Genomic DNA, 26682 nt, shown 5'->3' with positions numbered 1-26682 from the left:
GAAACTGCTCACTAACCACTTGAGCCTGCCACTGGAGGATTATAGGATTTCTTTTTGACATATGCCAGTACATAGCAGAGATTATTACTGGTTTGGCCAGATTTGTTCTATGTAAAGATGAGAAAATACTGTTCCCCAAAATGTTAAAGAATGCCTGGTATACAATTAATGTGAATATTCCAGAGACTTACTAGTATGTTCAAAGTTCCCAAGTAACTTGTCTTTCTTTCTCAATAGACTTTAAACTCCAGAAAGCAGAGATCTTGAGTGGATACTGTTCACTCTGGGATTGCCACAACCTGGCTCAGGGCTGGCATATAGTATGTACTCAATAAAAAAAATGGTTCAAGGAATGTTCTCCAGATCCCTCCCATGTCAAAATGGAAGAATCTTTCACAAGTGGCCTGCTAGTTGACTGTTTCTGACAGCTACTGACAATCTGAAATAGACCATAAATCTATATAACCATGCTTTCTTTCAAATAAAAGTCTTATCAGTTATGTCATTCTCTTTCTCCTGGAGAAACTATTTGCCTGGAGGTTTAGAAAAAAGAGCGTAGCTTAGCAGCTGAAAATACACAGTCTCTGAAACAGAGATGGCATGTATGAATTGCTGTGTTCTGGAGTTGAGGACAAGAAGTAATTATAGAGCAGATTGCTTTGAAGTCACATAGTATTGGTCTGAAGAGGCTCTTGGCTTAGGTGCATCCCCTAGGTTGAGAGTTCAGATATTCAGAGATGAGATGGCGCAGCTGTCCAGTCAACTGTTTCTTGAGCACGTAACTCCGTGTCACCCACTTAGCTCAGTTGCAATTTTTATTGAGCTCTGCTTGCCGGTGGTGAAAAGATTAGGCCTGACTCTTCCCAAGGACAATCCCATATGGGCGCGGGCGTCATTCTGGGGATGATTTTATTTGCATGGATTAGGCATAGAAACAGGGCCTGCCACTTAGGCAGTTAACTAACAGGAAGCAGCTCCTGAATCACCCCCTTTTAGACAGCAACCCCCTGCGGACCACTGAAGCCACGAGTGCCTGGGCTGAGAGCACGGTACCCGGTACCTGGTGCTCAGCCTCAGTCTGGGACCACGTGACTCTCATGCTGGCGTGAGTGACGCGCGCAGCGTTGGGCGGGCCTTGGAGGAAATCAACTTCCGGGGGCAGAGGTGTTCCAAGCCGGGTGGTGTGTGGGCTCCCCCAACGTGTGTGGCTGGGGCCGAGGTCACACCGACGGGTCCGGGGTCGTCCCCCGGGTGTGCACGTGCGCGTCTGTGTGCTGGGGGGTGGCTCACCTCACGGCGTGCTGAGCAGCGCGGCGGCGGCGGCGAGCGGGAGCGGGAGCGGGAGCAGGTAAATGGACGCTCGCCTTCTGGGTCTGGGTCCGGGAACCCGGGCCGCGTGAGGCGGCGGTGCGCCCGGAGGCGGCCTGGGCGCGGGCAGGGAACGCCCCACCGGGCCGGGAGCTCGCCGGGCTGCCGCCGCCTCCCGCCCCGGCCTCGCCCCCGGAGGTGGAGGTGACCGGGGGGCGTGCCCGCTGGGCTGGCAGCCGGCCCCGCCCCCCTCCCCGCGCAGGGAGCGCCCACCTGCGCTGGCCGTCGCCGGCGGGTCCTGGCCCCTGCACACTCCCGAGGCCGACGCTTTCGACAGTCTAAGCACACGTACACGTGATGATGGTGTCACGGAAACTCCCACCGAACGGGGCTGGTCCTTGTCGTGTTTCCACCGGGCGCTCCTGGCGTCTGTTTCCCCTTCGACTTGGCCAAGTCCACGGGGCCAAAGGTCTGCTCCGTCCTGCAGCCACGTGTTGCAATAAAAGCGGCACTTTTCGGGGTTCAGGCAGGAGGCAGTACGTTGCCAATTGGCGAGGCATCCTCCGTTCCCATGCGTGCGCCCCCTTTCCCCGCAGTAAAGATGATGCTTCCGGCTGCCCCTGTTTTGCACTGCGGAGGAGAACTCGGGACATAGAGTCTATTTTGGGCTTCACTTGAAGGAGTGGCAGCTCTATTAAAAGCTCACGGAGTGTCTTTTTGATGGGATGATGATGATGTTGCTGCTGCTGTAGCTACTCTCACTTGCTCCCTGGCGAGCGCTGGGGCAGAGCCTGATTTCCTGGAGGGTAAAGTGCTGGCTGCAGCTGCAGGTGACTCAGCGGCCCCTTGAGAATTCCCACTCTTTTCCTTCCCTCCCTGTCTGAACCGGACAGACATTTATGCCACCGTCCTCTTTAAATAGCAGAGAGGTAGTCGGATGGTGGCTTTTGGAAATAGTTTGCATGTTCCGTGATGGAGTGATTGGGGGTGGGCTGACATTTTATCTTGTCACTGGGATGGACTGACATTTCACCCAACAATGTAAGGCCAAATACTCAGAATATGTAGTTCGCTGGGGTGACAGGGGCTGACAATAAATTATCTTTGTTCTGTGCCATAGGAGAGCTCCGCACTTCTAATCATCCCATTTGCCCTCTGCTGCAGTTTCTGTTGCAGTGAGGGTTAGGGTTAGGGCTTTACTGTACCTGTTAGGTAAATGGGAGATTGGGGGCGGGGGGGGGGGGGACGGAGGGCGGGGAGAGGGCTGTGATGCCAGGGAGAGTGTACCTGTGTGGCTAGTCAGTAAATTGTGTGGTAGAAAATTACCCTGATTTACAAAGTTTGGTATCCTCCGGGCAGGCTAGGAGGTAGTTCTGTGGGCAGGGATATCTTATTGTGAACTGGTTACTTAGCAAAGCCAAATGGAATAATCATAAAAAAAACAAAAGTGATGAAAGTTACAAGTTATCTCTTAACATTTATTAAATAAAAAATGTATCTCATTGAATTGATCAGTTCAAAACCTGAGAGTTTTTTTGTTTTCTTTAATCATTTTAGTATACTTAATGCCAGGCAAAAAGAAAGTGCAGAGAGTCATCACAGAGGGAACAGCACCTTTGTTGGGGGCGGGGCGGGGACAGTAAAAAAAGAAGAAAGCTGGTTACAAATTTATTTAGCTGGTTGTAGCTTAAATGGACAAATAGGAATTTGCCTAATAGACATTTTATCTTGTATCTCTAGCTGTAGATGTAAGATTTGTATATAGGATTGTTATGAATAAAAAAAGCTATTTGAAGGTTTATTGTCTTTTGATAGCAGAGGTTGGGGTGGGAGTGCATTGGGGTGGACAAGACCTTTTCCAATAGTAAATTGGGAGGGGAGTGTTTAGGTAAGTTGTTTCCAAAATATAGCTCATAATCACAATGCTCAACCTGTTCCTTGTGACTTTTGGCTTCTTGAAAGCTCATCAAATTTTGTCATTTTGCTGTCCCAATAATGAGAACTTTAAAAAGGCACTTCTCTTTACATTAACTCTTTGTATCAATATATGTTTTCCCCACTCAAATGAACATTTAATCTTTATGTGTAACTCTGATAATATTTTTTTAATTGATTCTTTGAAATGTGGCTTTTCTCTTAGTGTATGCAATTTTCTTCAAATTTTTAAAGATTGCCTCCTTGTTTCATTTGATGTTCTTGGAATTTGTCTCCCAGGCAATTTATTGTGATAGATTTTGGAGAAAAATGCGATAGTCAGTATCATTGACTTTTTTTTGGCATCATGTTAAGGTAGAATCCTAGAATTTCAGAAAGTCAGAGTTCCTTAGACTTTAGTTTATTTTACAGATTTAGAGTCTGGAATAGTTAAATGACTTCTTTACCATTAAGCAAAATTTTATCGTTAAGCAAATTAATGAATAAATATGAGACAATATCAGTTATTGCTAAAATGTTTACCCAGGTTTATGTCCTTTTATATTTTTAATTTTAAGTTAGTGTAGACCAGTGATTGTGAACCTATGACATGTGTGTCAGAGGTGACATGCGAACTCATTTTTTTGGTTGATTTTTCTTTGTTAAATGGCATTTAAATATATAAAATAAATATCAAAAATATAAGTCTTTGTTTTACTATGGTTGCAAATATCAAAAAATTTCTATATGTGATATGGCACCAGAGTTAAGTTAGGGTTCTGTGCCATAGGAGAGCCCCGAGCTGACACGCCGAGCTCAAAAGGTTTGCCATCACTGGTGTAGACCCTTCTTGACCTGTAACCTGTCCCTTTCCTGTCATATCCCTAATAAATGTACAAAGAGTCTTGTTGGCTATATGCCATAGAATCCTACTTAAAGAATTATGGATACATTTACTGTCAATAGCAGAGGACACAACAGTTTTTTTTTTTTTTTAATTTTGAAATGAGAAGCATTTTTTAAATTACAGGTTTAGTAGATGAAGATCAGTGATAGTGTTAGCTGTTTTAAAGTGTAACATGTTATAATCCTAGTAAAACTGTTTTCCTTAGACAGGTATGCCCACTTTAGTATTAACATAGTACAGTCCAACACACAATAGTTAAGTAGACTGACTATATGAATGAAATAACTACTCTCTTATAAAGTGTGAAATCACTTTTTCCTGCTGTTCAGAGAAGATTGACTTTTTTCCCCCCTTTGCCAGCCCTACAAACATAGACCATGTGCATCTCTTACCAAAAGTAGGCCTAGATAATGGAGAGGCCAACCAAATTGCCTTTTATGTTGTGTCCAATCTTGTGGTAAAAGAAGATCTACATGATCATTTCAAGATGCTTTGGTTTTATGGGAATTCAGAACTTTTGCAATTGAACTAAAGATAGGGCTGCAGTATTATGCAAGATCCCTTAATCTATGAATATGCTTCGGTGATAGACAGAGGCTTACCTGAATATTACTAAAAAATTACATGCTTAGACATCAGTAAAATATTGTGATTAAAGATGAGTTTAAATTTCATCATTTAAATTAAATTACGAATTTAATAAAGACAGCTTATAAAGAGTTTATACTTTTTATTTATAGTTTGCCTAAATTGGGTATGAAAAATGGAAAATAAGCTTGCAAAAGCTGAATGGCATTAAATGGGCCACCCTGAATCGGAAGACAAGTTGAAATGAATACTTGTGTTCTATTCTGCTGAATGGGGAAACTGTTTAATAACTGGGTTTCATGAGGCATTAGTTAATTTAAGTTTCTTCTCTTGTCTGTTATGAGAAGAGACATTTTGTTAACTTCTTTTTAGGACCAGTTTTGCTTAAAGTGAATGGTTTTTTAAATGTCACTTGCTTATTTAGTATATGTGATTTGTTTCAGTTACCATGTTAAGAATAGTTGTATAGTACCTTTGGTTGCAAGAACCTTTTTTTTTTTTTAAATATATTTTATTGATTTTTTACAGAGAGGAAGGGAGAGAGATAGAGAGTTAGAAACATCGATGAGAGAGAAACATCGATCAGCTGCCTCCTGCACATCTCCTACTGGGGATGTGCCCGCAACCCAGGTACATGCCCTTGACCGGAATCGAACCTGGGACCTTTCAGTCCCCAGGCCGACGCTCTATCCACTGAGCCAAACCGGTTTCGGCAACCTTTTTTTTTTTTATGAGACGTTATCTTCATTGGCATACTGAGTTGATTTTCTGTATATCCAAAGCTGGGTGTTATTGCTCTTGCTTCTTTTGTTATCAATAGGAGAAAAAAATAATGCCACAAGATTATTATTCTCAGATTCTCAGTGTCACAATAATGAACATAAAAGATGACTCCCATATGATTGATTAGAAGTGTTGTGATCACTCAGAGTCTGCTCAGATTGCAAAATGTTGTTTTATTGTATAATTCCAGTATATATAAGTAGAAAATCTTTTGAACAAAGTGAAATAACATATAAATAAAAATTTTGGATGGTTATTTTTCTTCTCACATAGAAGGGCCATGGATATTATCATAGTTACTTTCATCTGAGCAAAATAATTAAGCACATAGTTCACAGTGGTGAATTGGTAATCATAAGGCTGGATCTGATTCTTTAATTAGCATATACTTTGTTTCTCACTTTAAGAAACATACCAGAGTACATTTGTTGAAGTTGTGTGTGTGTACATACTTCGGGAAGTACACATTGGGAAGTAAACTTTGGGAAGGTTTTGGCAAATATTTCTTCAAATATTTTTGAAATATTCTTTTTATCCTCTTCCCTCTCTCTTCTTCTGGGACTCCCATAGTGCATATGGGAGGAACATGATTGGAAAATTGGTGACAAGGACATCTGAGTAAGAGGTATGCAGGCAGACCTCTCTGAATGGGACAAAAAGTGAAGATATCGGTGTTCCATGTGAATGCTCATCAAAGTAAGAGGTCTTAATTCCAAAGGGAGTAATGCTTCCACAGGGTAACTGCATCAGAGTAGTATTTTAATAATCAAGTAGAGAGGATGACTGGGTATCAGACAGACTCTTTCCCCAGCCATACCTGTCAATGCCCAGTGGGCTCATGAAAAACGTGGCCATGCTGTCAGGGATGGAGGTTACAGAAACACTCAGCAACATAGACTTCAGCTCATCAAAACCTGCCTGGCTGTGCCCACTGCTGAATGCCTAATCTGCCAGCAGCAGTGACTAACACTAAATCCCTCAATGGCACCATTCCCTCAGGTCATCAGCCAGCTACCTGGAGGCAGGTTGATTACATTGGACTGCTACCATCATGGGAAGAGTTGCAGCTATTTGTTCTTACTGAAGTAGACACATATTTTGGATATGAATTTGTCTTCCTCACATGCAGTGCTTCTGCCAAAACTACCATCTGTGGGCTCACAGTATGCCGTACCCACTGCCATTTTATTCCTTCCACACAGCATTGCTTCTGATCAAGGAACTCACTTCACAGCGAAAAAATGAGCAGTGGGGTCATACTCATGGAATGTACTAGTCTTACCATGTTTCCTACCATCCTGAAGCAGCTGGTGTGATAGAATGGTGGAATGGTCTTTTGAAGATTAAGTTACAGTGCCAGTGAGGTGTCAGTACCTTGCAGGACTGGGACAAGGTTCTCCAGAAGGTTGTATATGCTCTTAATTAGTATTCAATATATGGTGCTGTTTCTCTTATAGGCAAGATTCACAGGCCTAGGAATCAAGGGGTAGAAATGGAAACAGCACCATTCACTATTACCTCCAGTGACTCGCTAGCAAAACTTTTGGTTCCTGTTTCCATGACCTTATGCTCTGCTAGGCTAGAGGTCTTAATTCCAAAGGAAGTAATGCTTCCATAGGAGACACAACAATGATTCCATTTTTTGGCAGTTAAGACAGCTGTCCATCAGTTTTGGACTTCTCATGTCTCTGAATCAACATGCAAAGACAGGAATTATTATGTTGGCTGAGGTGATTGATCCTCACTACAAGGGGATATTGGACTGCTATTCCACAATGGAGATAAGGAAGAGTTTGTCTGAAATACAGGAGATCCCATCGGGCATCTCTTAGTAATACTGTGCCCTTTGATTAAAGTCAGTGGAAAACTGCAACACTATTCAAGGAGATTACTGATAACCCAGATCCTTCAGGAATGAAGTTTGGGTCACCTCACCAGGTAAAGAATCATAACCATCTGAAGCACTTGTTGAAGAATGAAGGAATACAAAATGGGTAATGGGAGAAGGTAGCTATAAATACCAGCTATAACTGTGTTACCAGTTATAGGAATAAGGACTCTATTGTCATGAGTATTTCCTCATTTCGTTATAAATATATTTTTGTGTTTGTGTGTGTATATAAACACACACATATATATGCATATATAACATGTATATATGGCTATATACATATTTAAAATGATACTTTTCTCTCATGCCCTTACCATGTAAAAAACATATTAAGTGTATATCATGCACTTAGTTTTAAATATTAGTAAATTTACATGATAGTATGTAAATTCTGGGATATCAAAGAGAAGAATAAACATTCAAGGACTTTACCTCCTCTTCTGGGGAAGGGGTTAGTAAGTTTGCAGTTGTACACAGGATGGTTGTATCGTGTTAAGCAGAATTATGATCTCCTAATTGTTCTCATCTGGAGTTTAAGTATGGTTTAAGAAGATGAATTTGGGTGCCCAGTTGATGAGGGTTGAACTTGTGTTGATTAAATTTATGTGTCACCTTGACTGGGCCATGAGATGCCCATATATTTGATCAAACTGCATTCTGAGTGTGTCTGTGAGGTTGTTTCCTGATTAAAGTTTAAATTAGTGAATTGCGTAAAACATATTGCTCTCTCTAATGTGGTCCTCATCCAATCAATTGAAGATCTGAATAGAACAAAAAAGCTGAGCAAGAGGGAACTTCTGCCTAATGGCCTGAGCCGGGGCATTGCTCTTCTGTATTTGGATTGGGACTTATACCACCAGGTTTTCTGGTTCTCAGGCTCTCAGATGCAACCTGACACTACAGCATCTATTCTCCTTAGTTTCTAGCTTGCTCACTGCAGGTCTTAGGACTTCTAAGCCTTAAAAAAGTATATGGTCGTCTTAACATTGGTTTAATTCCTGACAGTATCCTAAAGGCAACTTGTAAAGAAATTACTATAGAGAAGGGGGATACAGAATAAAATGCTTAAGATGCTGAGTCCTAGGATAAGTGGGATTTATAGTAAAAACGCTAAAAATCAAGGCTAAGGCCACAGAATTAGATTAGTCATAGATGCACTCAAACAGCAATCTATATTACAAAGTATATTGACATATAACATCAGTTTATAATGATTAATGATAAATATAAGCTTTTGGCTTAAATGTATTCAATAAGACTTAGGTACTGTATAGCTGTTGTTCTTTAACCTTTTATTTTTGCCACAGTCTCATTTTAGATTATGTTCCCATTATCCTTGTTGAAAGCTAAGATGCTAATGAATATGAAAAATGAAATCCTATCTGCGTAGATACCATTTAAATAAGGTATTGCTTAAATAAAAAAAGAGTGGAGAAACCCATGACAGCATAACTCAGTACTTAGTTTGTTTTAATTTTTCAAAAAGTAAACTGAAGAAGTAATCATGAAGCCTGTAGGATTTCCCCTTTTATAAAACATTTGTAGGGAAAAAGAATGATTGGATATTTTCAGCATTTAAAGCTGGTTAATTACCACACATTCTTTCCATTGTGATTGTGTAGCAATGCTGAGGTCTGGAATCATGGGAATAATTTCTGAGCTTTTTTTTCCCCCCTCTCAACTCTCAGTAGACTTTTTACTCTGTGTCTCTGATGTTGTATTATATAGCAATTCTTTATTGGTTCTCAGGCCTAGGAAATATAGAGTAATTGTCTAAGCAGAGCAAAAACTCCTTCCTCTTATAATCCAGTTACTTTAACATGTCTTCAATAATTGAAGGAAAATATATGTTGTATCTCAAAAATAGCACAGAACTAAGTTATTCTAGTTAAGAAAGTTGTGCCATTTTTTTGGAAGTTTATGTGTAATGAGTTGTAGCTAATTTTCAACTTTTTAGGAGAAGGCAACCACAACAATTAAACAAAACACCACTAATTGGTTATAAATGTGGAGAAGATGGGGCATATGTTTGTGTGTGTATGAACTACAGCATTCTTTTATGTAGTTAAATATTCTTATCTATTCTTAAAATAAAGTGGGCAGTTGGTCAGAGCGATGCTAATATAATTATTGTTTATGTATGAAACTGAAACGAATTTATTGATGACTTCTGGTGTGTATGCGAATGTTGAGAGAGTAAGTCTTTGTAAAGGATGTAAACAGAATGCTACTTGAATTTTAAAAGATTCGTTTTGGCCTTTCAGAATATCATGAAGCTAACATAAGCATTGGAGTCTATTGTAATGATAGTGAAGGAACCAACACTTAGGAGAATTACACTTTTGTTCATATTACTACCGTTGCTTCAGGTTATCCAAGTGCATATTCCTTTCTCTCATGATAAGAAAATTATGGCCCGGATTAAGTTCTGAATATATTACCGAGGAACATGCAAAAATGATGTAGATGGTAGTATTGTGATAGTGACAACAGGTTTTAGCACAGAATAGGACACATACTTGAATATCTATATATATATATATATATATATATATATACACTAGTAAAAGCCTAAGCGACCATTAGGACTGGTCGACCGGTCGCTATGATGCGCACTGACCACCAGGGGGCAGACGCTCAATGCAGGAGCTGCTCCTTGGTCATCAGTGTGGTCCTACAGCCAACCTCCCGCAGCCGGCCAACCTCCTGCCACTGCGCCCCCCCCCTACCCCCCCAACCCCTAGCCCATGGGCCCCGATTGGGACAGGGTGAGATGGATCGCCAGCCAAGGCAAGGAACCCCACCTATGCACGAATTCGTGCACCGGGCCTCTAGTATGTATATATAAAAACACATCCATTTTTCCATATGTATATGTTTCAAATTAAATTGCCTAGGAATATTGAAGTCCTCAATTCATTGCATACTTTTAATATCTTAGTGCAGAAGTATTTTGCACATCAACTGAGTTTGTGCATATTTGAATTGTATGTAGCTCTCAAAAACTTTTTAGGAAATTTTCTGAAATAACAATTTTGAACTGACTACATAATCATATTTATAGTTACAGGTATGTCTCTTGTAACTTTTTTTCCTTATATTTGTGAAGTCGAAGACAGTCAATCAATATAAGTGTTTATTAATGAACTGTTGTTCTATGTAAAAAAAGAATGGCACACTAGCCGGTTTTGCTCAATGGATAGAACACTGGCCTGTGGACTGAAGGGTCCCGGGTTGGATTCCAGTCAAGGGCACATGCCTGGGTTGCGGGCTTTATCTCCAGTAGGGGGTGTTGCAGGAGGCAGCGGATCAATGATTCTGTCTCATCGTTGATGTTTCTATCTCTTTTGCCCTCTTCCTATCTCTCTTAAATCAATAAAAGAAATAAAGAAAGATAGAAAAAAATGGCAAACTTTTCAGAATGGCTAGAAGAGACAGAATATGAGGTGGAAATGTAAGTTTGAGCCTGATTATTAAGGGACTCTAGGAGCTCTAGGGATAGATTACCAATAGCATAGTGAGAAGTTAAGCATGGGCATGCTGAAGTCAATCCTGGACAGGCTGGGTTAATGCCCTTTTTGTTCAAAACAATATGTAATTATTCTGTTGTGTAAAAATCTGAAAATATAAGGCTGTTGGGAAGGGGACAAAGGCATGACAGAAACTTCTTAAGTAAGACAAATATTTACTATGCAGAAAGATGATTATAATTTGGATGTGCTGCTAACTTCCCCCAGTTTAGACAGCCTAAACCTACTGTAGAGAGCTTTAAAGCCTGGTACAGTTATATCCCCTATTTCACTTGTCATCTAAGGCTATCTTGTTGTTTTCCTATTACTTCCTTCCCCTCCTATTCTAGGGTCCTTGGTTTTCTAATTTGGTGAATTTATGCTCTGTTCTCACTTCTTTCTTCTTATGTTTGATCTTTTGGACACCCTGTTTTAAAATTAGCTGCATTATACATCTTGAGGCACTTTACATACTGCTTATCTTTTCCCTCTAATTCTCAACCTCTCTCCCTTTTGATTTTGGTAGCAACTGTCATTCTGACTAAGAATCTTTCCTCTGGCCTTACTTTCAAACAGTGCCCATCATCTGGACTGTTTGCCTTAATGTGCTTTCTATTCCCATCATTTTAGAGGAGGAGACAGCACTAGTGACAAGTGTTGAAGATGTGATCCAGGTCTCAAACGGGCAGTTCCTTTCCATTACTCATCCTATATAATAAAGAGGGAATATGCAAATTGACCATCACTTGACCACAACAATGGCAGCGTTCACAGCAGAGGCGGGGTTTCCATAACACAAGATGGCTGCGCCCACAGTGGAGGCCGAGTTTTCGGACGGAGCCTTAATGAGCAATCAGCAGGGACTTGAGGCTGCGCCGCCCCCCCCCCCCCCCCATGGGGCCTGACAGGGGACCTCAGGCCATGCCCCTCACCCTCACGCCAGGCTGGGGGACCTCAGACCACACCCTCATCCAGCAGGGTTTGACGGGGTACCTCAGGCTGCGCCCCCTGCCCGGCAGGGCTTGACGGGGGTCCTCAGGCCATGCCCCCTACCCTGGTGCCAGGCAGGGGGACCTCAAGCCACATCCCCACGCCCTGGTGCTGGGCCATGGGACCCGAGGCTGCACCCCCTCGCCCGGTGGGGCTTGACAAGGGTGGGACCAGCCCGGTCTGGATCTAGCCCAGTGGAGGGGGGCAGCCAGGTCTGGGTCTTGCGCAATTTTGAGGCGCATGTGGGTGGACAAGGAATTGACTCTGGGTCCTGTGGTGTGCCCCAGACTCTGACAGGAGAAAGATTTTCATATACATTTTACTAATTTTCTTTTATCTCTGACACTTCTATTATAGAGAAAGGGCAAATAGCAGTATTAAAATATTTCCTCTAATTAATGTGCTCAATTTCATGCGCCAGGCCACTAGTTTCTTTTTATAGTTCTCTAACATGTAGGGTTAGATTGTTTATTGAGATTTTAATTTTTTTATTTTTAAATTCGTCTTTGTTGTTGAAAGTATTATAGATATCCCCCTTTTTTACCCAATTGATCCCCTCTCAGGACTGATTTCACTGTGTCCCATAGATTTTGGATTGTTGTGTGTTCATTTTAATTTGCTTCCAGGTAATTTTTGATTTCTTCCTTGATCTCATTGGTAACCCATTCTCTGTTTAATAACATGTTTAGCTTCCATGTGTTTGAATGTTTTTAAATTTTTTATTGTAGTTGATTTCTGGTTTCATGGCATTGTGGTTCAAGAAGATGTTTGATGTGATTTCAATCGTCTTGAATTTCTTAAGACTTATTTTATGTCTTAATGTGGCCTATCTTTGAGAGTATTCCATGTGAATTTGAGAAGAATGTATATTCTGCTACTTTGAGATGAAATATTCTGTAAATATCAATTAAATGTTTCTGATCTAGTGTGTCGTTTAAAGTTGTTGTTTCCTTCTTGATTTCTTGTCTGGAAGATCTATCCAGTGATGACAGTGGGGTGTTTAATTGCCCTGCTGTGACTGTGTTGATGTCAATCTCTCCCTTAAAGTCCACCAAGAGTCTTTTTTTTTTTTTTTTTTTTTAACATATTTAGGTGCTCCTGTTTTGGGTACATATATGTTTACCAGGGTTATATTCTCTTGTTGGATCAATCCCTTTAGTATTATATAGTGAAGCTTTGTCTCTTACTGTGGCCTTTGTTTTAAAGTCTATTTTGTTAGATATAAGTATTATTACCCCGACTTTTTGTTGTTATTTGCATTTGCATGGAATATTTTTCTTTCATCCCTTTGCTTTCAACTTGTGTGAATCTTTTGTTCTAAGGTTGGTCTCTTGTAGACAGCATATATGTGGGTCATGTTTTCTTTTTCTTTTTTTTCTTTTTTTTACCTAGAAAAACTTTAATTCCAGAGCAGAAACTGCTTGGGCTCCTCCCCCCATTCTCACATGGCAGGCAGGCACACTCGCCCACCCGCCCCAAGACCCGGCCCAGAGGGACTGCCCAGCCAAAAGGTGTTCTTGATGGGGGCTGCACCAGCATGAAGATCTCCCCGATCTTCCTCTGCCAGTTGGCGATGTCCTTGGACACGGCGCACCACAGCTCCCGGTGCCGTGGCTCCAGGTTCTCGTAGCACCTCCTCACCTCCTCCCGCTGCTCCTTTGTGCTGTGCTGCAGCTCAAACTTGTAGAAGCGGGCCCAGGCGTCCCCCAGGTCTGAGTCGATCTTCACGGTGCGGTGGAACCACTCCCTGGCCTTGGTGATCTTCCGCTCCCTCCAGAACAGCTTGGCCACGGCCAGGAGCACATGGGGGTCGTGCTCACATTTCTTCAGGGCATCGACACTCTTGGTCTTCCTCTGGGGCCTGGCCTCCAGGAAGATGGCTTCAGACCACAGGACACCGGAGCTGGGGCACTCCTGCAGCGCCTTGGCCATGAGCGTGTTGGTGATGTTCTTTAGCCCCGCACAGTACTCCAGCCTCACGGACTCCAACCACAGCCCGGGGTTCTTTGGGTTCTTCAGGCGAGACTTTTCCAAGTGGCCCGAGCTCGGGTCAGCTGCCCGATCTTCTTCTCCAGCCAGGAAAGCAAAAGCCACAGGGCTGTGGAGCCGGGACATTTCTTCAGCCCCTGGCTATAGGCCTCTCGAGCCTTGTCCGTCTGCTCCTCCTGCTCCTCGATCTGCCCCTTCATCATCCACAGCTTGGGGAAGTCCTCGTAGTGCTTCAGGCCCTCCTCGCACAGCTCCTGGGCGGCCTCAGTGTTCCCCAGCACCCATTCCAGCTTCGCAGACTTCATGAACACCCGGGCAGTGGGTGCGCTGCTCCGAGCCTTGGCCAGCAGCTGCCGGGCCCGTTCATACTCGTTCTCCGATTCCAGCTTCACGGCCGCCAGCCAGATCTCCTCACTGTTGGCGTTAGCCTGGAAGGCCAGAGCCAGGATGCTCCTTGCCGCAGGCACATCGCCTGCCAGCCACTTGGACTTGGCACCCATGAGCCACAGCACCTCCGCTTTGGGGCAATGGGCCACGGCCCTCTGCAGAAGCGCTTCCAGGGACTCCCTGGTGCCATGGTTCTTCTCAAAGTAGGCGGCTCACAGCCACACCCTCTTCTTGCTAGGGAACACCTGCAGCGCGTAGGCATAGATGGCTCGTGCACACTCCAGGGCATTGTGGGCCACACAACTGTCGGCGTCTTCCATCCAGGTGTGCTTCCGGTCCTCCTCCTCGATCCCAATGCCAATCACAGCTCGCATGACCGCCTGGCAGGTGGCCACACTGCCTGCCTTGTCACACTCCTGGGCATCCTGGATCCACTACTCACGTCATGGTATTGTTCATTTTCAACTGGTTCTAATTCATGGCTTCTGTGTCCTTTTTCATGATGTTGTAGTTCTCACTTAAATTCTTTGTAATACTAAGTTATTTGAGCATCCTAGTAACTATTATATTAAACTTTATATCTGATAAATTGATTGCCTCCATTTCATTTACCTCTTTTTGTAGATATTCCTTCTGTTTTTCATTTGGGCCTTATTTGTATCCCAATTGTAGCTGTCTCTTTGTGTTTGTTTTTAAGTATTAGATAGAAATGCTATGATTCCCAGTTTTCTTGGTGTGGCCTTATACTAGTATAGTAGGTGTTCTGTGGGACCCAGTGGTGTGGTCTCCTTGATCTACTGAGCTTGATGCTCTAGGAATGTCTGTTGTGTGGCTTATATGGGTCTTCCTATTGTAATTGGGTCTTGATTGCTGTTGGCCCATTCATGGGTAGGATCAACCCTTAGGCTGGCTGACTTGAGGCATAACTCCTACCATATTGTGCAAGCTGTTGTGCAGGTGCTGACAAAACAATACAAAACAAAACAAAATGAAACAAAAAATCTCCACCACTAACAAAAAAAATAACAACAAAACAAATACGAAAAGAAAAATGAAATAGAGAATAATAAAAGAATACAGGAAAAAAGAATATCAAAGGAAAGAAAGAAAAGTAAATACTAGGAAAAGAAAAATGGGAAAAAGATTAAGAAAAGAAAAAAGAGTATAGATTGAGAAAAGGAAAGAGATAAAGAAATATAAAAGAAAAATAGGAAATAAGTAATACAGGAAACGAAAAAGATAAAGAAGAAAAATGTGGCGTTTGTAATGTTTAGTGCCTGCTACACTTTCTCTTTGGATAAGCTGTTTGTGAAGCTTGTTGGACTCTGCTCCAATGTTGTCTGAAGCTGGCCACTTGGGGTTGGTTTCAGGTCTTTTGGGGGTTTTGTGGTGTAAGTCAGATTCAGTTGCTTTCTTTGCCTGGCCCTTGGCAACCTGTTGGAAGCTACAAGCGATCCACAGTTTGTGGCTGTCTCTGCTGGGCCTAGTTGCATATGGGAAGGACCTGATATGTTGTATTTTCAATGAAATTTATTTCAAAATACCCAATAATTTTCTTGTGATTTATAATGGGTTATTTAGAAGTGTGTTAATTTTCAGGTTTTTGAAGGAATTTCTAGATTTCTTTCATTGATTATTAATATGTTTCTTCTGTGCTTAGAGAAGATACTTTTTGTTAAGTTTTTAAAACTTAAGACTTGTTTAATGGCTCAGAATATTGTCCATCTTTAAATGTTCTGTGTACACTTGAAAAAATGCCTAATCAGCACCTATTAGTAGCATTTTTTCAGAAATATTAATTAGACACAGTTGATTGCTATATTGATCAAGTCTTCTAATATTTACTGATTTTATTTCTACTTATTTTATCACTTAGAGAGGAGTGTTGAAATCTCTAGGTATGGTTATAGATGCATATATGTTTAGAATTGTTGTGTTGGCTTGATATATTGATTTCTTTATCATTATGAAATTTCTCCTTCATTCTAGTAATATTGTTTGATCTGAAATCTAACTTTTCTAATACTAATACAGTCACTTCAGCTTTCTTTTGATTAGTGTTTGTATGTGTAACTTTTTCAGCTCTTTATTTTTATGGTTTTTTTGTTTTCATAGTCAAAATGAATCCTTTTCATATCTTTGACATCTCTCATCATCATGGTTATTTTTTTCTCCTACCTTCTTATTCAGTCTAATTATTTCTGCTTTTTAATTTGGTTGTTTAGGTCATCTGTATTTAATGTTCTTTTTAAGATGGTTGGGTTTAAATATATCATTTTGCTATTTGTTTTCCATTTTTTCCTATTTAGTGTTAGGTTTGAAGTTTTTTGGTTCCCTTCCCCCCTCCCCCCCCTTTAAATGATTTCATTTTATGCCAACTCTTGGTTTCCCAAGAGTATATTTTTGCTAATTATTTAATCATTTTATTGTTCTAGGGCAGGGGTCCTCAAACTACGGCCCGCGGGCCACATGCAGCCCGCCGAAAACATTTATCCGGCCCGCCGGGTGTTTTTGCCTGTCCTGCTTAGCAGCCGACTTGTCCCGGGCTCGCAGTGTGCATGTGTGGAATGTCTGAGGGACAGTGAACTGGCCCCCTGTTTAAAAAGTTTGAGGATCTCTGTTCTAGGGTTTACTATATATATTTTGAATTTATTAGCCTACTTTTAAATAATATTCTATTTCATATATAGTGTAAGAACTTTACAGCATTATATTTTCATTTCCTCTCTTACCATTTGTGGTACTGATATGATTTAGTTTACTTCTATATTTTCTATAAAGTTCACAATGTTTGTTATTACTTTTGCTTTATGTAGTCAGTTATCTTTACAATTTTTATATTTATTCATATATTTACCATTTCTGGCACTCCTGATTTTTTTTATGCAGATCCAAAAATCTTTCTGATTTTATTTCTCTTCTCCCTGAAGAACTTTCTTTAATATTTCTTTTAGTGTAGGTCTGCTGGCAAAGAGTACTCTCAGTTTTTGTTTGGAAAAATATCTTTATTTCCTTTTCAGGTTGAAAGTTATTTTCTCTGGGCAAAGAATTGTATGCTGCCATATTTTCTTGACCTTTCAGTTCTTTGAATATACCTCTCCATTGTTTTCTGGCTTACATGGTTTTTGACAAGTAGTTTGTTTTCATTCTTATTTTATTTCTTTTGCGTGTAATGTGTCCTTTTTTTCTGGCTTATTTAAACACTTTTTATCCATTTCCAACAATAGCATATGATATGCATTGGTAACTTCCTTATGTTTATATTACTTGGCTGTTTTTTAGATTTCTGGATCTCTGGGCTTACATTTTTTATGAAATTTAGACAATTTTCAATTATATTTCTTCAAACATTTTTCCACCCCCCTCCTTTTTTTCCTGTGCCTCCAATTACATCCATTTATTTTGAATAATTGCTATTTCAATTTTTTAACTTCATGTTTTTTTCATCTGCAGTGTTTAACAATCTATTGTTAACCTTATCCTATGTATTAGTTTTATTTTTTTAAAGATGTTTTTTGGAAGTTCCATTTGAATCTTTTTCAGATCTTATATCTCTCTCATTATTATGCTTATTTTTTCTACCTTCTTCAACATATGAAACCTTTATGATAGCTGTTTTCATATCCTTGTTTGTGAATTCCATCATCTCTTTCATTTCTATGTTTCTGTTGAATAATAGTCTCCTGATTATATTATAGGTCATATTGTCCTGATTTTCTTTATGCCTTTTACAATTTGATTGGATTAATATATTTTGTATTTTTGCTTGTTGGTTTCTGAATTTTGTGTTATTTCAAATAGGGTTGCATTTGGTTTTGTTTCTCAGTTATGTTACTTGGAATCAGTTGGGTTATTTTGAGGAGTATTTTTAAGATTTGTTAATGTGGATCCAAAATATTCTTTTGTCATAGGTCTAATTTAGCCCCATTACTAAGGAGATACCCTTCCAAAGATTCAGCTGAATGCTCTGTGTATTAGAAGGGTTATCCATTCTGAATGTTAGGTACACAAACTATTACCAACTGTGTGTGAGTGCCAGATGTTATTTCTCTACTCACATGGTCTTTCTTTTCCTGGCCTTATGTAGCTTTCTCTCATGTTTGTACATGTTAGTTCTCAGCCCAGACTTGAACAAATCTTTCTATCTCTGGAATTCTCACTCAGTATAGTCTCTTTCTCAAATTCCTGATGCTGCCAGTATTAGCTGCCTCTCAAACTTTTAGCTCGCTCCCCTCAAATCAGTGCGAGGCGAGTTTTGCTTGGGTTCTTCCACTATGTGCTGTGGCCTATGAACTGACTCCAGGTTGTAAATTGGGCAGTTTTAATGCTTATCTTGTTCGTTTCCTTCCTCTCAGGAATTATAATTCTGTGCTGCTTGTTATCCAGTATCTGAAAACTATTGTTTCATATATTTTGTTCAGGTTTTTATTTATTTTAGTTGGGAGGTTAAATCTGGTCTCTCTATCTCCATTTTGATTGGAAGCAGAATGCTATCTGAATACTGTAGTTTAAAGTTTTCTCTATCCTTTACCATACTTTACTTTGAAGTAACCACAGTGCAGAAGATTATGGATGCTGTAGGAGTGTGGTAGTGAAGATATCTGTGATTAAACTATTGGTGATATTTAGGAAATGAGCACTTTGTTTTTTACTTATTCTACTTTATACTTCACAAAGTATACTTTATAACTTTCTTCTCTTGTCATTAAATCTTGACATAAAATTCAATACATACTTGGAATATGCACTATGTTTTATGGTAGTTTCCTATTTCTTATACACGTCACTTCCTGCTCTTAGTAAACCTTGAGAAACTAGACATTTTCATTTCTGTATCCATAATAGATCATTGTACTCAGCAGCTATTAAAAAAAAAACACAGTTATGCCCTAACAGGTTTGGCTCAGTGGATAGAGTGTCGGCCTGCGGACTGAGGGGTCCCAGGTTCGATTACGGTCAAGGGCATGTACCTTGGTTGCGGGCACATCCCCCAGTAGGGGGTGTGCAGGAGGTTGCAGATTGATGTTTCTCTCTCATCGTTGTTTCTCACTCTCTATCCCTCTCCCTTCCTCTCTGTAAAAAATCAATAAAATATATTTTTAAAAAAACAGTTATTTTACCTTAATATGAAGAATTTTGGTGTATGGATTTTATGCTGTTTGGTTAATTAGAGGTCCTCATTATAATTATACTGTTTCCTATTCATTTTCTGAAATTAATCTAATCTGATTTTTCTTCAGATCTTATTCTTTCTGACTTGGTGACAGTCCCAAGGCGTTCCATCCTTGATATTATTATCCTTTTCATTGTATTGAAACTATAGAGCAGTGATTTTCAACTGATGTGCTGCAAGAAATTTTAAAACTTGCGATACCTGACTATTTAGTCAGGGGCATGATCTCTTTTCCCTTAGGTTGTCAAAACATGACAACAGCCAACACAACAATAGCTATCTGATGTTAATGAACCAAAATTGTACCTATATTTTTGTTGTCAGATTGGCAAAAAATATAATGTATTTTTTGGTGTGCCACAGAATTTTAGTAATTAGTTTATGAGATGAAAATGGTTGAATATCGCTGGTTTACAAGATAGCTACAGTTGCATTTGGATAGCTCCAATGCTTTGGTCTTTTTAGGCTCCATGCATATGGTGACAAATAGCACCAGTAACATCATCTCTAAAGGACAAGAAGTGTAGATATACTTACACAATTAAAATTCTTTCTCTTGGAAGCCCATCTTTTTTTCCATTTTTTTCTCTCTTCCTTCTGGAAATTATATGTGTTCTTCAAGGTTATGCAAGCTTTGACAGGTTGAGCTTTGCCACCCTATCTAAGGGAAAAGTCAGAACCTTACATAGAGCCATAGTGGGGGGAGAGGAGGAATTACCAATTTTTATGGTATTGTGTCAGGAAATTGAAAGCGTGGTGAAGAGCATGTGTGTAGATATATCTAAACATGTAGCTCTTACAGGCTGCTGAGTTTTTATTATATTCTTTTTATGTGTTTTAGAGACAATATAATACTGGTATAGGCCATAGCAAAAAAAAATATATATATATTTTTCCACTCATTTAAATTAATGGGTAGGTGTTTTATTTTTTTATTTTTTTTGTGATGCTGATGGTCAAGATAAGTTTTCTGTTAATATATGTAGTACCTATGTAGTTTTTGCATTTTCCCCTAGGCAATGCTGTGTGCTAGACTGTATTTGACTCTGGTTTCATTTGGTTTTCTTTTTTGTAGCCTCTTTATCTTTTTATAATGTACCCAGCTCAGCTTCTAGCGTTCCAGTGCAACTATATGCCACCCCTCTCCTCCCTTTTCCTTTTGTCTGTCTCTTGAGTAGTATTCCTTTCTTTATATTTATTACTTCCTCTTTTGAAGCTTATCTTGTGAAATAATACTATTTCGGTAGGGAATTATTAAGTGATTTCATAGAGTATCTTTATATATTAATGATGCTGCTACTGAGAGTGGGGAGTTTTGGATTTTAAATTGACAATTCCAGGAGGTTTTAACTTATATGTCGTTAATACTATAATGTTAAGTACTTTTAGTGAAATTTCTTTTATTTTGAGAGGTGTTAAGCTTTATTTAGAGTCTTACTGTGAGAAAAAGAAACTTTTAAAACACATTAGTCTCAAAACTATAAGGCTCTCCTTGGGAAAATTATTTCTCTTGAAACTCAGGCAGTGGATGTATGTTTGCACTGTTTTCTTGGTAATTTCCAATCAGGTATTGTCATGGATGTTCTGCTTGTCCCAGAAATAGAGCCTAAGCTGAGTCTTTCACTTGGGGAGCGCTTAAATGCTCCACAGCTCAGTGACCAGAATCGTTTCATTTTGTGCCCATGTGGTTTCTGCGGGTGGTTTGTTGTTTTAAAAACTGTTTCAAAGAAGTGCATTTTTTTTTCCTGGCAATCATGTGTATCCTGTGTAAGTATTTTTCATTATTAATAATTTTGAGAAGAACCAACTCCAGATCATAATGCTGTTGGCTAAAGTGATGGGGGGTTTTATCCAGAGTCTTCCCATATGATTTGTGTCTGGTTTGCCAAAAATCCATTAATTTGGGATTCGCAAAAGGGCACTATAATGATGTCCTCTTCTGTTTCTTACTCTCACCAACCTGTTTTTGGAAATGATTGCTATCAATATTGTGTAAATAAACAGTTTTAAGAAAAGTTCATGAGACATTTAGATTTCATTTCTTCTAGGCCTAATGTACTGGTTTTACTTTTGGGGGATATTTCCCCTGCTTCTATTTTATACTCTATGTAGAAATTTCCATGTCTGATGATGCTTGAATTCCAGCAGTTTTCATCTTCTTCCTCATTTAGGCTTAGTGGTTAGAAATCTTGTCTTTAATTGCATTTCAAAGTGGTTAGTTTCTGTCATTTTCCGTTCCCTTGTCCAACAGTAAGGGTTTGCTTCTGTAGGTACACTGAAACCTTTTAATAATGAATTTGGGTTTAAAAAGAAATTGAATTAAATTGTTGAGTTATTTTAGAAGTTATAACATTATGCTATTTACATTTCTGGCTACAGTGAAGTTTTTTGTGAAAGTTAAGTTTTGTAGGAAAAATGTCAGCTTGTAGTCTTAGAAGGTATCTTTAGGATTTGGCTAGCCCAGAATTACAACTCTAAAGTCTGCTTAAATCTTCTAATTCATGAATTAATATTATTTATAATTAGGAATTAATCAGAAAGAAGACCTGAAGATTACCTTTCCGAACTTTCTAATTTAATAGAAAGGGGAACTGAAACCTAGATAGGTTTAGGTGTCCAGCTGCAATTTAGGGGGAGAGTTAGTAACGGAGCACAGTGACCGGACTCCAAATCCAATGTCCTTTCCACCATGTTGGCATCTCTTACCATCTCATCCCCAGCAAAATGAAAATTGAGAGCATCAATATTCAACCTTTTTCATCTCATGGCACACAAAAACTAATTACCAAAATTGTGCGGCACACCAAAAAATTATATATTTTTTGCCAGTCTGACACAAACAATAGGTATAATTTTTATTTCATTCACATCGGATGGCTATTGGGTTGGTTGTTGTCAGTCTAAGGGAAAAGAGTTTGGTATTGCATGTTTTAAAAATTCTTACGGCACACCAGTGTGCCTCTTTCAGCTCACCATGAAAGTCCGTATAATAGGGTTCTGGTTTTAAAATACCAAATATATTTAATTTATGTGATATAAATTTGAGGGATAACCTTACAATTTTATACCACAGTTTCTCTCTCGACCTGTAAAACAGCACTGATCATCTCTGAGGTTGTACTTCGTTATTTGATGAAGGAAATTGACCCTTATTTTGTTCACGCCTCTTCTTTATTGTATTAAAATAATTTTTAAATCTTCTCCAATTTAGGAAAACATTCAAATAAGGAACTCCTGTGTTGGCTACTGTTGATTACCTATTGGCATTACTCTTCTATCTACTTTTCTAACAGAACCTGTTTTGTTCAGGTATTTAATCCTTCATGGGACTCAGAGAAAAGTGTCCTCATTCCTAGATTAAGGATTGATTCTGGTAAGTCTAAGTGAAACATAGCAGTTTTCTTCTTTTCTACTGACAGGTTCAAATATGAGCAGATCACAATCTCAAACTAACTTGATCATGCTTCCAGCCTGTGGAAGAAGCTACACATAGAAGGTCACATCCAAGGAATTACAGAGAATTTCTGAAACTCTGATTTGTAGTGCTTTTAGAGCCTGCTCTGCCGTTGACTTCTTGTTATATTAGATCGTGGTTATATATTTCCTTACTGTTTAAGCCAGTTTGCTTTGGGGATTATCTGTTACTTCCGGGTGAAAGTATGCTATCTGATGTATCTAATACTTTACACTGTGAAAGAATATTCAGTAGGAATTAGGTTTTAGCAACTAAATTGATTTGAATTCAAGGAAGAGGGAAAAATTTCAATAGACTTGAAAGTAGGAGAATCTTTTAAGAGATTTGTGCTGGAGAGAATCATAAAATTATGGCTCATAAGGCATCATAAACCCCTGCAATTTATCTTCCATCCTTGAAGCTTCACTGAACTTTTCATTTATTTTTTCACTGACCTCCTAAATCTAGTGGTTTCTATTTATTCCTTATCTTCTTGACATCTATTATATTACACCTATTTTCATCCTTATACACTTTTATGATTTCTAGGGCATCATTCTATCTTTCTACATTTATGGTAACTTCTTCTAAGTTTTGTTTACTGATGATATTTTCTTCTATCTATCCCTTGAATAGTAATGGTTTTCTTTATTTTACGTTTTGACGTAATTTAAAAAAGAACTTTATTGTTTAGAATAGTTTTAGAGTAATAAAAAAATTCTCATGATAGTATAGTACCCCACATTCAGTTTTTCTATTATTATTATTATTATTTTATATTAGTATGGAATATTTGTTAAAATTAATATACCAATGTCTATATATAATCTATACTAATAAAAGGGTAATATGCTAATTAGGCTGGGAGACCTTCTGGGAGACCTTCTGGACATCCTTTGGACAAAGCCATGGTGGCGGGGCCAAGGCAGAGGTGGTTAGGGGTGATCAGGCCAGGAGGGGAGGAGAGTTGGGAGTGATCATACTGGCGGGGGGAGGGGCAATTGGGGGCAAGCAGGCTGGCGGGGGGGGCCAGTTGGGGGCAAGCAGACCGGCAGGGGGGGCAGTTGGGAGTGATCAGGTTGGCAGGGGGGGCAGTTGGGGGTTAGCAGGCCGGCAGGGGGAGGGGCAGTTGGGGGTGAGAAGGCCAGCGGGTAGAGTGGTTAGGGGCAATCAGGTGAGTGGTTAGGAGCCAGCAGTCCTGGATTGCGAGAGGGACATCCCCCAAGGGGTCCCAGATAGGAGAGGGTGCAGGCTGGGCTGAGGGACAACCCCCCTCCCCATGCATGAATTTTGTGCACCGGGCCACTAGTTGTTAAATAAAGTCCCCACTTTTTTCAGATTCCCATAGCTTTTATTTACTTTCAAAAAATTTATTTTATTTTAGACTCTCATATAGGATATCAGATTACATTTAGTGGTCTATGTCCTTAATGTACCTATTGGCTGTGACAGTTTTTTAAACTTCATGCATTTTTGATGACTTTGATCATTTATTTTGAGGAATACTGGTTAGGTGTTTATCTGTTGTCTCTTAATTGGGTTTGGTCTGATGTTTTTCTTTTTTAGGATGGAGTTATGGTTTTTTGGGGGGAAGACCTCAGAGGTGAAGTAACATTTTCATCACATCATATCAAGGGGACATACTAACAAAATGACTTACTGTTGACATTGACTTTGATCCTTTGGCTGAGGTGGATTTTGTGGGGTTCTTCTGCTTTGAGGTTATTTTTCTCTGCCCCCCTCCTTTCCATATTATACTTTTTGGAAGGAAGGCACTATATGCAACCCACACTTAAGAGGGGGTAGTTTCACCTCCTTGAGGGTAGAGTATCTATATATTATTTGGAATTCTTTTGCATAGAAAATTTATTTATTCTCCCCACTCTGTTTTATTTAATTCATTTATTTAATTGTTTATACCAGTAGGAACTCATGCATATTTATTTTTTATTTTGCTTGGCCTAATTTTTTTAATTGCTGTAGGTATATTGATGATTTCTAAATATGTTTATCCTAACCTTATAGTCTTACCACCTATCTTTTAGAAAGAGCTCTTTCTGGTCAACTTCCTATTGGACCTTTCCCATTTGGTCTTTGTTTAATAAAACTCACACTAAATGTGTTTATATTGCCTAAGCTTAAACTAATAATTTTATATTTCATCTCCTTCATTTTATGCCTCATTTCTTCTCCCCAAACTGGCTTTTCCATGTGCTTGCTTAAGCTAGAAATTAGTGAAATCCTTTAGTTATCCTTGCCCTTAGTCGTATTCCCTCAGTAGCTTTCATTTGGATTATATTTGTCTGTAGCACTTTTCTAAAACTAGCCTCTTCTACTTCCACACCATTATCCACATTGCCTATAGCCATTTTTATAAAATGCAGGTCACTTATTTGAAACTAGAGGCCCAATGCACAAAATTCATGCAAAAGTAGGCCTTCCTTCCCCTGGCTGCTGGCACCAGCTTTCCTCCTCTGGCCTCTGGCAGGCACCCGGGACCTGGGCTTCCCTCGCATCCCTGGCTTCATCTGGAAGGGCGTCTGGTGTAATTAGCATATTATGCTTTTGTTATTATACATACTCCTTATCTCACATCTCTTCTCAGAATCCTTCAGTGAGTTTAGTTTCTGGACACTAATTTAACTGGGATCTTGGGCAGATTACTTGGTTTCTCTCTAGCCTAAATTTCTTAAAAAGTGTGGATATAATGATAGAGATCTTCCGAGGATTAAAAGTAGTAGTGTGTCTTAAGAGTTTAGGTGTGTGTGGTATAAAGCAGTGTGCTTAAAAGATAGTTATTTGTATTATTCTCTGGATTCCTTCAAAGTCATGGCCCTTCATAATTTGGCTCCTAGCCACTTATCTAGCAGCTTCTTTTATGGTTATTCTGCCACCATAGGCACCTTATCATTCAACAGTTATTTTTTATATTTTAGGTTTGCCATATACTGTTTGCTTTCTGTACCTGTCCTTTCTCGCTTGCTCCTTTGTCAGGATTACGCTTATCTTTCTTGTCAAAAAGAAAAACTGGCTTTTACTTATCTCTTAATATTCAACTGAAATATTCCCACTCATGCAGAGTTAACTTAGCTCAGCTTGGGTTAATTGCCTACACTTAAGGCTAAAAAAAGTTGATTGGGCTGGCAAAATGTAGAGATGCCACTTAGTATAGGCCTGTGGATCAAGAACTTTGCATTTTGTTAGCTAAGAATTTTGTCTTAGCATATTTGGAGATGCCTATAGTTTCTTATCTGTATTGACTTTTTAATCAAGGCTACACTTTTGTAGTTTTTCTAATTTCTCTTCATTCTTCTCTGAAATGAAACTTTAATAGCCTATATTCCTTTAACATTATATGGTAGTGGTGTGGGTGAAAGGAGAAGATAGAAGCCTCAGTGTATCATATGAATATATCCATTCCATCCCCTGAATAGCCATTGATGTGTAAAGGCTATATGTAATTTGGGGACTCTCTGAACTTTTATTTTCTAAAGCAGGGAAGTTGGCCAGTGTATGTTAGAAAGCATTTCTTAAGTTGAAAACAAAAGGGGTTTCCAAATGTCTTTGAATAACTGAGAAAGCTTTTTTCTTAACCCATATTGTTTCATCTTCCAGATATTCCAAGTAAGCACTTTTGAGTGATGTTTTTGCTATGATTTTTGGTAGTATTACAAACTTTGTTCTCATATGGTAATGGGGCTTGCATGTTTGAATTCTGTATAGCAGTGTGTGGACATAATATTGACTCATACTGGTATTCACTGTTATGGGCATATCTGGTACTAGATT

General features: G+C 39.4%; 2 protein-coding genes across 3 annotated transcripts in view; one reads left to right on the top strand and one right to left on the bottom strand.

Annotated features, from left to right (window-relative positions):
• The first annotated feature begins 1213 nt into the window (after window positions 1-1213).
• Window positions 1214-26682, top strand: part of CCDC91 (coiled-coil domain containing 91) — a 280530-nt gene continuing 255061 nt past the window's right edge. The window contains exon 1 of one of the 2 annotated variants that reach the window (XM_036299629.1): window positions 1214-1348. The gene's annotated coding sequence lies outside the window, so the exon portion shown is untranslated. Of the gene's footprint in view, window positions 1349-2055; window positions 2139-26682 lie in introns of those variants that run through there. The other variant, XM_036299630.1, reaches the window with a different exon arrangement.
• The window catches only part of LOC118650702 (pre-mRNA-processing factor 6-like), a 29806-nt gene continuing 4415 nt past the window's right edge, over window positions 1292-26682 (bottom strand). Inside the window, 4 exon segments of the mRNA XM_036299019.1 lie at window positions 1292-1938; window positions 13336-13926; window positions 13929-14700; window positions 15551-15749. Coding sequence (XP_036154912.1) covers window positions 1292-1938; window positions 13336-13926; window positions 13929-14700; window positions 15551-15749 — 2209 coding nt within the window.

Source organism: Myotis myotis, unplaced genomic scaffold, assembly GCF_014108235.1.
Source record: "Myotis myotis isolate mMyoMyo1 unplaced genomic scaffold, mMyoMyo1.p scaffold_m19_p_3, whole genome shotgun sequence".
In the NCBI taxonomy this organism is placed as follows: domain Eukaryota; kingdom Metazoa; phylum Chordata; class Mammalia; order Chiroptera; family Vespertilionidae; genus Myotis; species Myotis myotis.
This window is presented reverse-complemented; position numbering and strand designations above follow the sequence as displayed.